General features: G+C 42.2%; 1 protein-coding gene across 5 annotated transcripts in view; it reads right to left on the reverse strand.

The window, feature by feature from the left end:
- Positions 1-10,126, reverse strand: part of LOC137419086 (phospholipid scramblase 1-like) — a 46,576-nt gene extending 36,450 nt beyond the window's left edge. The window contains exon 1 of one of the 5 annotated variants that reach the window (XM_078769898.1): positions 9,994-10,126. Coding sequence is in view for 2 of the 5 variants with exons in the window: in XM_078769896.1 (XP_078626022.1) it covers positions 7,933-7,939 (7 nt within the window). In the remaining 3 variants the exon portion in view is untranslated. Of the gene's footprint in view, positions 1-7,932; positions 8,139-9,993 lie in introns of those variants that run through there. The other 4 variants (XM_078769899.1, XM_078769896.1, XM_078769897.1 and 1 more) reach the window with 4 other exon arrangements.
- Between the last annotated feature and the right edge of the window lie 5,990 nt (positions 10,127-16,116).

Below are 16,116 nucleotides of genomic sequence, written 5' to 3' on the forward strand. Positions count from 1 at the left end.
TTGAAGTGTATACCTGAACACTGCACGGGGTATCGTGTTCTGTGAACTCTGCAGTTTCTTCTGCAGTGTTTCCGGATGGTTGTGTTTCCTCAACTGCAATAAATATCAAACTCAACCAAAAGGTTGAGAAGTAACTACCTGGACTCGCCATCCCCTTTTACAATAGTTCCTGAGCCTTGGGACAATCCTGGAGCAAGCTTTTGAAAAAGTATGTTACCAAGAGCTGCAAATTAATGTCACAGCATCAAGAACTCTTCATTAAAAGAGAATAGAATAATCTCCCAAACTGAACTAAACTAATAATCTCGCAGGCAAGTCAAATGGTCTGTTGCTCTTGCATCACAGACAGGTCGGCAACGTTTGATTTTTAACCGCCCCCTCTCCAGTCGAGCTCCCTCTGTTCTTTCAGTTCTCGGACCCTTCCCAACTCCTCCAGAATGCATGCATTCTTCCAGCAACACCTTCCATGGCTGCCCATTTCCAAGGCCTTGTTACATAACTTTTTTTTTTTAGTACAATCACCCACATGTCACATTTTACTGCTATATCAAGCTACAGATCTGGATCTTCATCAAAATCTCAACAATTCTTCATCATACACCCAGCCTGTCCACCAAATTTCATCCGAATCCGTCCATAACTTTGAGATATCCTGTTTACAGACACAGACAAGTGTGAAAACACAACCTCCCTTAGGTGGTGGAGGTAATTTTGGGGAGGAAGGAAAATTGTGATGGAAACATTCGCTATATTACAAGGTGATGATGCGACTGATGGCTCATATGTTTAAACAAACATTTTCCACACTGCTGGAAAAACAGGTATTTCTCAACTAACCACAGGTTAATTGTTGCCATGAATGAACCTTGGACTACAGTCAATGATCTAAAGAGACCACCTCCATATATTAAACCTCCATCTATGGAACCACCAATTAGCTGATCGAACAAACTGTGATCGCACTGAGGATAGAAACCACGCTTTGCAGGACCTACCTCTGTCCTCTAGGGAGAATAGAGCTACTGCCCTCTAGGGAAGATTTTGTTGCCAGAATCCTCCCACAAAATATATTTTTGCAATTGAAGGCTCATTGAAGAGGTCTTAGAAGTAGAGCTCAAAGGTTACAGAACAACTATATGAAAGATGTTGATGGCTGACACATTGAAAAAAGTAGCAGAGAGGAATGTGCAGACAAGGGATGAGACACACAGGGCAGCAAATAGGGAAAATAAATACTAAGAAATAAAAAAGTAGTGGCAAAAATGCAAGACCCAACTAGAACGGAACTCGGTGGAGCGCCTACCTCTGCGAGACAACAGTTTACGTTTGGTATCCACTGATAGGCCGGACCTGGATTCGGACCTGAACCAAAATCTAATCAGCTCGTTCTTGTCACCTTTCCAACTCATCCACCTAGTCATGAGTAGTCCACAACTTTTTGAAATATCATGTTATATATTGTTTTTGGCCCGATCACTCAATGGTGAAGAACCACTTGAGGGAGAAGAGAGGAGAAGAAAAAGAAAGTATCCAGATCCGGATCTTCACCAAATTGAATCATTTCATTCTTGTCACACACACAACCTGTCCATCAAGTTTCGTCCAAATCCAGCCACAAGGTTTTGACATATCCCACTCGTAGACAGACAATCAAACAAACGAAGACAGACAAGCATGACAACATAACCTCCCTTCGGTGGTGGAGGAAAGGCAATACTTGTGATGGAAACAATCACTATATTACAAGATGATGATGTGATTGATGGCTTGTATGTTTAAATATTTTCCACACTGCTGGAAAAATAGGTATTTCTCAAACAACCACAGGTTAATTGTTGCCATGAAAAAAAAACCTTGGACTACAGTCAATGTTCTAAAGATAGCACCTCCATCAAAAAATGTTTTTATGCAACACTGGAAATCGTATAATCTTACGATAATTCACCAAATGTCCGTCTGTCCGTTCGAAGGTACCGCAAAAACGGCTGAACCGATCGCAACGATATTTTGGGTGTGTTTTCCTGGGACCCCTTGGAGTAAAATAGGCTATATTGTTTTTCCAATTTTTTCCCAATTTTCCCAAACACGATGGAATAATATTTACCGATATGAACAGTGATGTGGCTTTTATTGAAATTCTACAAATACTGTTTAGATTTTGATGAGAAACACGAACCTGCTGCGAATGCGGAAGTGGACAGATTACGGCAATGCGTGGGTTTGATAATATCCCAATACAACCGTCATTCATCAGCCCACCGGTCCTAAAATCCTGCTCTGCCGCTCTATCTCACCATCTCTCTGCTCTTTTCACCCTCTTTTGCTCAAGGTCATCTACCAGCATCCTGGAAATCAGCAAACATTACCGCTTTACACAAAAAGGTGCAAAAACAGATCCTTGCAACTACAGACCAATCAGCCTGCTCCCAATGATCAGCAAAGTCATGGAATCCATCATTGCATCGGATATCAAATCCTTCCTCTTCTCCAATGGCTTGATCTCCGATCATCAATTTGGATTCAGACAAGGTCATTCTACTCTGGACATGCTGCTTCTGCTGTCTCAACAATGGATGGAGGTCCTCAATGCCAAACAGGAAATCAGAGCTGTCTCCCTTGACATATCACGTGCCTTCGATACGGTCTGGCACCCAGCTCTGCTCACCAAACTCTCCTCCTATGGTATCCATGGAAATCTCCATGCATGGCTTGCGGACTTCCTCCTGGTCGTAATCAACATGTGGCCCTGAATGGGTTTCTCTCATCTCTTCCTGTTCAGGCTGGAGTTCCCCCAAGGCAGTGTTCTGGGCCCAGTGCTTTTGCTGGTCTTTATCAATGATCTCTCTGACTCTCTGGAAAATCCTCTCTATCTCTTTGCTGATGACTCCGCTCTCTGCCGCTCCATTCCTCTTCCCTCAGATTGGCAGTCTGCAGCCTCCTCACTCTCTGAAGACCTGGACAAAATCAGACTGGTCAAACAAGTGGAACGTCTTTCAATCCTGACAAATCTCACACTCTTACGACAGACTTGGCATTTAATATGGCTTTTTTTTTTTCTTGACTTGGGTTTACTTTCTGAACTCAGTATATCAATCTGGTGAGTTTCTTTTACCCTTCGGTGATGTCTTTGTTGAAAGAACCATGTCACTGATTGTCTTTCGCAGCAAGAAGTCAATAACAGGATTATATCACAGGTGGCGTGAAAAATGTAAGGACAGGTACATTTGACGATTGGCTTCACAATCGGGTATATAAGGGTTGTTGCGTTCTGTATTAGTGGAAAACAACTGCTGCACGTCTACAAAAGTTAATGCCGCTTCCTCTGGAGATGGTCCGTCAACTTGACAATGCTGTTTGTCATGGAGTGGTGGCTTTACGAAATTCTGGCATGAAACAGCGTGCTATTGCTCAGCAGTATGGCATCACTCAAGGTCAGGTGTCAAAGATCCTGAAACGAAATGCTCAGAGGGGTGTCCCCACTCCAATACCGAGGCCAGGACGTCCACGCAGAACCACAAGGAGAGATGATCGCCAGCTGCACCGGTTAGTCTGCAATGGCCGTACCAAGTCAGCTAATCGGCTTAGGGCTGAGCGGCAGCAACTGACAAATGTGCCTGTATCCAGAAGGATAGTCAACCAACGACTGGTTCAAGCAGGCTATCGTGCCAGGTGTCCCCCGAGAAAGCCACGCCTGACCAGACAACACAGCCAGCGCCGATTGCAGTGGGCCAGAGAGCACCGTCAATGGCAGCCAGGACACTGGAATCACGTGACCTTCAGTGACGAGTCTAGATTTCTGGTCTATCGTCAAGATGGCCGCGTCTGAGTGCGTAGACAAGTGCATGAAGCCCACAACGAAGATTGTATAGTGCCAAGAGTCCAAGCTGGAGGTGGTGGGGTGACCGTTTGGGCTGCTTTTCATGCAGGGGGCAAAACTGACCTGGTTGTTCTGAATGGAAACCTGAACCAATTCAAATACAGGGTCATTCTGGAAGAAACATTGCTTCCATTTGCTCGTGCAGCCTTTCGAGGAATCGTTGTCTTCCAAGATGACAATGCACGGCCTCATCGTGCTCGCATGATCCAACACTTTCTTGCTGACCGTGGTGTAGAGCATATGGAGTGGCCTGCCATGTCCCCAGATATGAATCCGATCGAGAATTTGTGGGCAGAATTAACGCGTCAAATCGACAACTTGGACCAGCAGCCTACCTCTGTGCGTGAATGGCAGCAGACTATTGTCACTGCATGGCAAGCGATTCCTGTCCAAACCTTGGCAAATCTCGTGAAAAGCATGTCTCGACGTGTATGTGCTCTCCTGAATGCTCGTGGGGGTTACACGAAGTACTGAACTGTAATTTTACTGTCTGTAATCCCAGTCATAATTTAGCTTTTGTTTTTGTTGAAATTTTTTTGGCTAATGTGCAAAATAAAGAGATACTTCTGGAAAACGTACAGAAGTTTAACACAGTACTGTTCGTGAATTGAGTTCGATATCAGTTTACATCACTTTCAAGGATCAATTTATTTGCTTCGAAATGTCAAATGTGGTTTTTGTTTCTTTTAAAGGTCACATTAACAAAATCTAGAATAATTTCAACATAATTCCAATGAACTTTTGCTTCTACGTCGTCTTGAAAAGTAATTTCACCCCCTCAAAAAAAATATTCCATATTAAATACCAAGTCTGTATGTCTCTCCGAAAAGATCGACTGGACAACCCTCCCATCTACTTTCTCAACAATCCTCTCCAAGAAGTTCTGTCGCTCAAGCTTTTGGGTCTCACTATCTGCCATGATCTTTCTTGGGAAAACCACATTTCCAAGCTGGCCTCCAAAGCCAGTCGCCAACTGGGCATCCTCCGTCGTGCGAAGTCCTTCCTCGGCAAACCTGAGCTCCTCACCACATACAAGGCTTTCATCCGCAGCTCAATGGAATACTGTTCTTCCCTATGGGCCGGTGCTCCTGCCTCACACCTAGCTCGGCTTCACGCTGTTGAAACCAAAGCTTTCAGAATCATTGGAATCTCCCGCGATGAAGCTATCTCCGAGGGCCTTTCACTCACTCACTCACCGCAGGCAGGTAGGTGGTCTTTCTGTCTTCTACAGACTCCTCTCCGGCCTTGCTCCCCCAGCTCTCTCTGTGCTTTGTCGCCCAAATATTCCTACAGGTCACACAAGATCTGCCAGCAAGCCTCTGATGGTTAAACTGCCGAAATCTCGGCTCTCTGCTCACCTTCACTCCTTCATTCCTCTTTTCTCCCGCCTCTGGAACAAACTCCCTCACTCTCTTCAATCCAACACCTCCCTCCAGTTCTTTGAAACAGCTGTTCACCACCATCTCTTATCTTCCCCCATCCAAAACCTTCATCTTTTCTACCCCTGCTAATTCACCCCAGATCCACCTTGTTTGAAATTCCAACTTCTTTCCTGGAAGTCCTTGCAGTGTTCATATGTTTTATATCTTTCCCACCTCCCCCCCAAGCCCTCCCCCTCCCACATTTCTCCCGATGTCCCTGCTCTCAAAAGTTGTGTTTGTGTCCTTCCCCCTCTCTCCCCATCTTGTCTACCGCTCCCCATGTTATACGTTTTATGTGTCGGTTTGTCTTTATGTGATTAATGTTCGCTCTTTCACGAGCCTCGATCTTGTATACATTAAAAAAAAAAAAAAAAAAAAAAAAAAAAATCGTAATGTTTAATCATTAATCGTTGATACTTCAACAACACGATTAATGGATGATTGGAATTGAGTGAATAAAAGTACGATTTTGAATTCGTAATTGTATTCACCCACCCATACGGAACTTCACATCAGGATTTAAATATTTGTTTATGTCACGAATCTTGTTAAAAGTTAATTTTTTTAATGTGTATTTGTGATTGGAGTTATGCTGTTTGGAATGAAAAAAAAGATATCGAGTTCAAGTGAATGACGAAATGCAGTGACGGTTTTACGTTCTAAACGTGAAATTCGCGGATCACCATATGCAGATTCGGCATTGACTGGGAATGGAACGCACGTACCTGTTTGTACACACGTACCATATGGAGTTTTTACAATGAGCCACGGCACACACTTTACTTTACTGAAATGGACACAAATGTTATATTTTCGTCAAAAATCGTCGGAATTTCGCCAAATCTGTTTTGGTCGTGTTAATATAACTCAGCGATTGACAAATCTGAAATCAGAATTTTATTTGCGGTCAAAATGACCGCGTGAGGTCGCTCCGTACTTTGCCTGCTCGTCATGTGCAGTGATAATTCCATGCCCACTCTCGAAGACTCTTCTTCGTCATGTAATAACTTCTAGCTTCCAGACCGTACATCCAATCTTGAAATTTTGCACAATTGTTACACTTCATTATCTCTACTATAATATAAAGTTTCACATCGATCAATGAAGCAGTTAAAGAGTTATAAATTTTAAAATATTTTCGTTTAATTATTTATATCTGCCAAACCACGTTACCTATCGCAAATTCCAAAAGGTCATTTTCGTAGACCGATATGCTGAACACACCTGTGAAGTTTCCGCTCGATAGGATCACAAATGAAGGAGGAGCTAGGTTTTAAAAGTTTATGCTTAAAAACGTCATAACACCGAAACCATGTGACGCATGACATCATGCTCGTTGACTTTTTTGTTAGTCATGGGTATGCGATTTTGCATGCAAAGTTTGGCCTCAATCTGTTCAGTCGTTTTGGAGAAAATTGGATTTTAGTGGTTTTACAGGCTTTTCACTCATAAACAATATGGAGGCCGAACCACGTGACCTACGACGTCATTATAATTTTATTTCTGCATCAATTTATACCGAGAAGATGCTCAAGAAATTTCATCCTGATCGGATAAAGTTTACTTGTCGAATTATGACGTCATAACGGCGGCACCTATGACGTCATCATTCACATGTTATTCCGCATGGAGATTTCTTTGCAATGAGACGTCAATTATTTCTGTGCAGCGGTTTTTGAGATAGAGGTGCAAAGTTTTGTTTTTTCCAAGATGGCGCCTGTACCACGTGACCTGTGACGTCATTATTCACCAAAATATTCTGCAGTAGGAGGCCCTCCTATGGTGAAAATTTCATGTCAATCGGATCAACGGTTGCCGAGAAAATGATTTTTTTTTTAATGCAGACACATACGTACCCGAATGCTTAACCCTGCTTTTCGCTTCACGAACGCAGGGTAAAAATCATATCCGGATTCGGATCTTCACCAAAATCGAACCACTTCATCCTCGTCTCATCTGGGTTCGATTCCTGACGAAACTCGAAATTGTTTGATCGAGTAGCCAAACTCTCAGTCAGTGAGGCAGTCTCCCTGTAAAGCGGTTTAAACTCTTGGATTTGTCTGCCAGTAGTGGTCGTTGGGTTGATGTTAAAGATCCCATGCGGTTTCTTTCGCAAAGAGTAGGAGTTATCTCCGGCATCCTGAACAAATTACAAATTTCTGCCCAAGTCATCTTAAATCAAGCCAGGTGTTGGCTTAACGGTTAAGGTGGCTGCCTTGAGATCTTAGGGTCCTGTCATGCCGTTGAATTAACACCAGGTGGGTTGACTCCTTCCGAGGTCGGCAAAATGAGTACCAGCTTACTGGTAACAGGGGGCACTGCATCAGCAACATAGCTGCACCTCCAGAAAATGATGCAGCCAAGCAGCCATAAGCTGCATACAAACAACCATCACCACCACCACCACCTTCCGTCGAACGGCAAGCCTCTCCAGCCGGTTCGTGAACGACTTGGGGACGACTTGGGGACGACTTGGGGACGACAACAAAAAAACCGTGTCCCCGGTCGAACCCTCAAGGAAGTGGGAATGAATAATCGGGGCCGTTAAAGAAGTAGGGCGGCCGAGAATGGGCCACAACCTTTTTACAAGTTATCAAATATTCCACAAAACTAGAAATCGGTGAACTCGTTTACCTGTCATATTCACCTCCACACAAACGAGCGAAAAGCAAACTGTTCTTCACTGCTTCTTGCTCGCCGTCTCCACCAACTGTGGCGTTGCTCTACACAATTTATAACACCGAAAGTTAATCAACAAATCGTCCGCGATGTTTGATAGGTCAGGGATGGAGGTAAACAGGTGCACGATGATGGAGGAGGAGGAGGAGGAGGAGGAGGAGGAGAAACACGATGACGAGTCTTGTAGTTCTGCCGGGAGGGTTTCGCGGATCTACACGAGTCTAGATCGCACACGACATTAAAAAGACTAATTTTACCTCATTTTACCTCAAGAGCCTTGCTTCACCCCCCCCCCCCCCCCCCCCCCACGCTCCCCTCACGCGTATTCAATAACACCGCCATATTTGGACTGAACGCCTAGGAGTGTAAAGTTCGGTCAGCCATTCGTCACCAGGGGTGTTAACCCCCCGGGAACACGACAATATGTATATGTATATGTGTATGTGCATATGCATGTGTGTATGTGTATATGTATATAAGTATATGTATATGTGTATGTGTGTGTATAAGCATGTGTGTGTATGTGTATGTATATAAGTATGTGTATATGTATATAAGTATGTGTATGTACATAAGTATATGTGTATGTGTATGTGTATATGTATATAAGTATGTGTATGTGTGTATGTGTATAAGTATGAGTATATGTATATGTGTATGTGTATAAGTATATGTGTGTATGTGTTTGTGTATATGTATATAAGTATGTGTATGTGTGTATGTGTATAAGTATGAGTATATGTATATGTGTATGTGTATAAGTATATGTGTGTATGTGTTTGTGTATATGTATGTGTATATGTGTGTATACTTTACAAGTATGTGTATGTGTGTATGTGTATAAGTATGAGTATATGTATATGTGTATGTGTATAAGTATATGTGTGTATGTGTATATGTATATAAGTATGTGTATGTGTGTATGTGTATAAGTATATGTGTGTATGTGTTTGTGTATATGTATATAAGTATGTGTATGTGTGTATGTGTATAAGTATGAGTATATGTATATGTGTATGTGTATAAGTATATGTGTGTATGTGTATGTGTATATGTATATAAGTATGTGTATGTGTGTATGTGTATAAGTATGAGTATATGTATATGTGTATGTGTATAAGTATATGTGTGTATGTGTTTGTGTTTGTATATGTGTGTATGTGTATAAGCATATGTGTGTATGTGTATAAGCATATATGTGTATGTATATGTATATAAGTATGTGTATGTCTATATGTGTATACGTATATAAGTATGTGTATGTATATAAGTATATGTATGTGTGTTCCTTTCGTTACTTGTCGACACTGAAGTAAGAATTGCACTTTGAGGTCTTCGCTCACAAATGTTAGTGAAAGGATCGCTTCCTCTACAGTAGGGATTGGTACTACACCTGATGTTGATTTATTGGTTAAGGTGGCTGGCTTGAGATATTAGAGTCTTGAGTTCAAGCCCCTGCCATGTTGTTGAATTAACACCAGGTGGGTTGACTGAGCTCGTCATCCTTCCGAGGTCGGTGCAAATGAGTACCAGCTTACTGGCAACAGGAGGCACTGCATCAACGGCACAGCCACGCTTCCAGAAAAATGATGCAACCAGGAGCCCCAGGGTACATACGAAAAAACCAAAAACTATAACGATTAGTAGAACCAGTCTCTGGTTCTGGAGAAGGGAGCCAGTACATTGTAACTTTCACTTGATTGCGAAGACAGTCACGATCACCATCATTTACTTCACCTGATAGGTGGTTGTGTTGTTGAGATGGCTGCACGTCCTCAACACATTTCACTTCTGCTCCTGGTTTAAGTTTTCTCCACTAGTATTCCGTACCTGTCCCACTGATATGATGAGCGCAGCTGCATGTGACCATTCACATTCACATTAATTTGATCTCCTAGTAAGTCTACACCAGGAAAGCAAACAAAGAGAGGAAAATAAATAAGGGGAAATATTACAACGTAAGCGATCCACTTGTCACATATAACCCGCCTCGGTTGTGAAAAGGTTGTGTCGTACCAGACTTTAACGATGGTCCGTGCTGCTTACTTGCTTGACAAGAGAACGAAAAAACAACGCTGGGAAGGCAGTGGCAAACCACCCAGTGTAAGTGTAACCCTCGCCAAGAAACTGCTTCGGCAGCATGAACGCTCTGCAGAGAGGATGGTAAATCAAATCAGTGTACCCGACTTGTCAGGTGTTTTTACCTCCACCCCCGGAAGGCGGCTGGAGGTAAAAAAAATTTTTTTACCTGTCTGTTTGTGAATATGATATCTCAAAAAGTTATGGACGGATTTGGACAAAATAATGATGACGTCATCGGTCACGTGGTTCGGCCGCCATCTTGGAAAAAACAAAAACATTTGCACCTCTATATCTCCGAAAGTGCTGCGTCATAGGTGCCTCCATTATGACGTCATATTCGACAAGTACAAAACTTCATCCGATCAAGATGAAATTTCTTGAGCATCACCTCGGGATAAATTGGTGGAGAGAAGAAAAAAATGATGATGCCGTCATCAGTCACGTGGTTCGGCCGCCATATTTGTTTTAACACAAAAGCTTTAAAAACCACTGAAAACATGTCCTGGCGAGGGTCTGCAATCTCTGATTGCTCTTTATAGTTCTGTTTCTGTTTTCTAGGCTGACCTGTGGATGTAGTAGAAATAAATGATTTTGTGTTTTCTACATTCACTCTTAAGACGTCGATTCATTCACTATACTTCACTACTTAGGACGTCACAGGATGTGACGTGACATGGGGGAGGAGTTACTACCGGTATATACAATAGTTTCCTCTTGGTAAGCCGTGATGTAACGCGCTGCGTCATAATTCTGTTTCCGGGTCCAAACACGAAAATGGAGCCTGTGACACTTTTCACTATGGCCAACTGCTTTTCTAATATGTATAATATGTTTAATAGTATAAAAGTAGTATCTAGTATGAAGGCAGTATGTAGTATGAAGGTAGTAAGTATGTAGATAGTAAGTATGTAAGTAGTAAGTATGTAGTTGTAGTGGTTGCATGCAGCCAATATGTATCTTGGTAGTATGTATGTCGTGGTAGTAGTAGTATGGAGGTAGTATGTATGTAGGTAGTGGTAGTATTAGTATGGAGGTAGTATGTATGTAGGTAGTATGCATGTAGTGGTAGTAGTAGTATGTAGGTAGTATGTATGTCGGTATTATGTATGTAGGTAGTATGTATGTAGGTAGTAAGAATGTATAGTGGGGTGGCTTAGCCCAAATATTCAAAAGAATTGTGCATTTTGTGATACAAGCACCAAATTTGGCACAAATGTACATTAATATGTTGCGAACATTTTCAGATATTGGGCCACTTGAAATTCTCTCTTTATGTCCGCCATATTGGATTTCAAAATGGCCGCCACTTGAAATCTACATTTGCTATTATCTCTGGACGTAATGCAGCTATTGACTTGATTCTGGTATCTAAATGTGTTTTTGGGGGCAAGGAATCCAATGGTACCAATTTCAACTTAATATTATCTATCACAGTCTGTTATATAATTTTATTTGGAAATTATCTAGGCAAATATTGGATTCAACACAATACTTTGAAAAGAATGTCTTAGTTCTGTAAATATAAATAAATTAAAAAACTATACTAAATCACTAGTAACAACTCAGACAAGCTCATATATACTGGCAGTCTAAAATATAAATTCATATCCCATTAGGAAACAAAGTGACCCATTCATTTGTGTTTTTCATATGCATATTTTATGTAACATTACATTCATATTGTCAATAAATACCAAACATGCATAATCCCCTTTTCCTAGACCCTTTAAGCCATCTTTTGTGTTTCTAGAGTACAGAAATTTCTTGTATAGGCTTCCATCTGTCTTGTTTCCTTAACAATGCACTGTAGCATGTCTTTAACAATGTTTACAAACATGACTCCACTACATGTCTTTAATCACAGCCCTGACCCAAATAAAAGAGTAGAGAGGCTGCATGTGTGTTGACCCACATCAACTGTGTTCTTTGTGTGTGGCTGTGTTTAAATCACCTTGTGACTCCACATAAATGAGTTAATTACATACAATCTGGGCTCAGCTAGACAACATTGTGTGGTCAGCAATGAAGACGAGAGTCTGAATTACATGTATGCAAAAGACCTTGTGAACCAGTGAAGCAAATACACGGGTAAGCATGAATTAAATCTAGGGCATGATATAATTTCCATGATGTTTACCTCTACACTCAATGGTGGAAGGAGGTAATGTTTTGATCCCAGCTTGTCTGTATGTCTGTTTGTCTGTTAGTCCACAAAATTCCAGACAAAGCTTGTAGTAGTGGTAGTTGTAGTGGTAGTGGTGATAACAGAAATTGTTATATAGAACTGAACTTATATTATTATTATATGCAGAAAATAACTTCATTTCTATATGCCCTGCAGTGGACAGGTTAATTGGTTTATGCACTGAAGGGGTCACCCTGGTGTGCACTGCTGTGTTCTGCCTCACTGAGTTGTTCAGGTATGATGTACTCAGCACAAGCTTACCTGATACACATGTGTGCTGGCTAAAACCACTTGTCTGGTGGGCACGACAGAGGCAGGTTGTCTAATAGCCAACCTGGTCTTACTTTTTTGGGGTTTATCTGAAATTCTTACTATAAGGCTTTAAATTAGAAATGTTTTATATAAAGTAGTATTTTGAGTGAAGTGTGTATTCCACACTGACAGTTTTGACATGTTCTGAATTTAACACGAAGGCTGTAATTAACAGAACGGGGTATGTCTGGAAAATGTACTGTCCAACCTAATAAGAGTTTAGACTGATTTATATTTAAATCTTGGCTGTGTAAATATTGTAAGAATTTATGAATTCAAATGTTTTGTAAATATTCAATAAATTTGGGAATATTTTTTAACTAAAGAATCTCATGTGATTTTATTTCTCTTCTTGCCTCCGGTATGGGTGAAAATTTAATTCCGGCATAATCTCACAAAACTAATTCCCTAAGTGTGCCAAGCTAAATGCTCTACGATATAGAGGAATTATCCTCCTCTCCATTAGTATGGCGGAGGAAACCCCTCTATTATATATATAACAAAATGTTAACATTATATCATTGTATCGTTGCAGATTCAGAAGACAGTTCCACCATGTCCAAGAGCTTCAGACTAGCTGATGTTGAGCGAACTTCACCATCAACATCACAGCACCTCACCACAACTGACTGGAAGTTATGCCTTATATGTCAAGAGGACAAGACGGAGACACTGACCAAACCTGACCAATCAAAGAGAAAAGACATTGGGAGTGGGTACAGTTCACTCGCAGAGAACTTGGTCAAATTCAGTGAACTTGGAGAGCTTCCAGGATCATTTCACCTGGAAAGACTCGATGATGGTCATGGCATTGAAGCTGCGATGGTTGCACACGGTGCAAAATATCATCAGACATGCAGGCTCCAGTACAACAACACCAAACTGCAGAGAGCACAAAAGAGAGCACTCAAGAAAGAATGTGAGAGCGATGAGGAACAAGCTGCATGCAAACGCACCAGGTTACATTCACGCTCATCGAGTACAGAGAAGAAGGTCCCAGAAAATTGTTTCTTCTGTGAACAACCTGCTGGGGCTGACAGTCTTCGGAAAGCTGCAACATTCCAAATGGACAAACGGGTGCGTGCCTGTGCAACCCTTCTTGGTGATACAGAACTGCTGGGCCGTCTCAGTGGTGGGGACATGATAGCGTTGGACGCCCAGTATCACCCACGGTGCTTGATAGGACTTTACAATCGCACAAGAAAGGCCCAGTCAACAGGATCACAGGACACAAAACAAGAGCGAGCAATGTCGGCAGTTGTCTTCGCTGAACTCGTCCTCTACATTGAAGAAACCAGACAAGATGAGGAGACGGCACCAGTATTCAGATTGGCTGACCTTGTCCAGCTCTATCAGTCCAGAACCAGTGGCTGGCATTCGGAACAGGCCAGAGTTTCCGATACCTAGCAGCACACGAAATAGCAGCTGGATTGGGACGAGAGAAGGCTCGTGCACTGCCAATGTTCCACGCTCTAACTGGATGCGACACTGTGTCTAGTTTTCATAGACATGGCAAGAACACTGCGTGGGCAGTCTGGACGGTACTGCCAGAACTCACTGAGGCGCTGCTGCTGCTGTCCTCTGCACCTCGTGACATACCAGACGATGCAATGCGCATCATCGAGAGGTTCGTGATCCTGTTGTATGATCGAACCAGCAAATGCACAGACATTGACAAGGCCAGGAGGAAACTCTTCGCAAGGAAGAACAATGTGCAGCTCATCCTTCCAACGAAGGCAGCTCTGGAGGAACATGTCAAGAGGGCAGTGTATCAAGGTGGACATGTGTGGGGTCAGATACTGCTGCCAGCACCAGAGCTCCCTCCACCAACCAACTGGGGTTGGTCAAGGACTGGAGAAGGACAGTACACACCTTACTGGACCAGGCTAACTGAGGCAGCTCACAGCTGCATTGAGCTGGTTTCTTGCAAGTGCAAGAAAGGGTGTGTGAGGCGCTGCAAGTGCAAAAAGGCTGCCCTTCAGTGCACAGCCCTCTGTGTGTGTGAAGGGGACTGCACATGACGATGAGTCAACAACATACATGTACTTGTGGCAATGCTGAACTTGTTAACATGACACTGTTTATGTACACGTATCTTCAGTACCGGTATATACCTAGCCTCAGATACCAGTACACCTAGCCTCAAATACTAGACCATGTAGCATTAGTGTAGCAGCATAGCAAACCTGTTGTGCATTTTGTGATACAAGCACCAAATTTGGCACAAATGTACATTAATATGTTGCGAACATTTTCAGATATTGGGCCACTTGAAATTCCGTAATTTTTTTTTTCAAATTTTTTCAAATTTCGTAATTTCAAATTTTTCGGGTGACACCGTCACAATTTCGGTCTTCGAGGCCGGCCGATATAGTGGGGCGGCTTAGCCCAAATATTCAAAAGAATTGTGCATTTTGTGATACAAGCACCAAATTTGGCACAAATGTACATTAATATGTTGCGAACATTGTGTGGTCAGCAATGAAGACGAGAGTCTGAATTACATGTATGCAAAAGACCTTGTGAACCAGTGAAGCAAATACACGGGTAAGCATGAATTAAATCTAGGGCATGATATAATTTCCATGATGTTTACCTCTACACTCAATGGTGGAAGGAGGTAATGTTTTGATCCCAGCTTGTCTGTATGTCTGTTTGTCTGTTAGTCCACAAAATTCCAGACAAAGCTTGTAGTAGTGGTAGTTGTAGTGGTAGTGGTGATAACAGAAATTGTTATATAGAACTGAACTTATATTATTATTATATGCAGAAAATAACTTCATTTCTATATGCCCTGCAGTGGACAGGTTAATTGGTTTATGCACTGAAGGGGTCACCCTGGTGTGCACTGCTGTGTTCTGCCTCACTGAGTTGTTCAGGTATGATGTACTCAGCACAAGCTTCCGGTCGGCCCGGAGGTGGGGGTGCGGGGCCTGTCACGGAACGTCAAAACAAACGGCCTGCCGGGGCCGCCCAAAAGTCGGGCGTGAGGGGCGCGTCCACTAATGGAACGCCTCTCGCTTCCCAGATCGAGGGCCACGTGGTCAGGAGAACCTCGTCCCTTCCGGTCACACTTTGCCTATCGGCCGGCCTCGAAGACCGAAATTGTGACGGTGTCACCCGAAAAATTTGAAATTACGAAATTTGAAAAAATTTGAAAAAAAAAATTACGGAATTTCAAGTGGCCCAATATCTGAAAATGTTCGCAACATATTAATGTACATTTGTGCCAAATTTGGTGCTTGTTTCACAAAATGCACAATTCTTTTGAATATTTGGGCTAAGCCGCCCCACTACATGTCAGTATTATACCTAAGACATTTACAGAACTAAGACATTCTTTTCAAAGTATTGTGTTGAAGCCAATATTTGCCTAGATAATTTCCAAATAAAATTATATAACAGACTGTGATAGATAATATTAAGTTGAAATTGGTACCATTGGATTCCTTGCCCCCAAAAACATACATTTAGATATCAGAATCAAGTCAATAGCTGCATTACGTCCAGAGATAATAGCAAATGTAGATTTCAAGTGGCGGCCATTTTGAAATCCAATA

The sequence above is a fragment of the Myxine glutinosa genome, chromosome 1 (assembly GCF_964187855.1).
Source record: "Myxine glutinosa chromosome 1, kmMyxGlut1.1, whole genome shotgun sequence".
NCBI classification, from domain to species: domain Eukaryota; kingdom Metazoa; phylum Chordata; class Myxini; order Myxiniformes; family Myxinidae; genus Myxine; species Myxine glutinosa.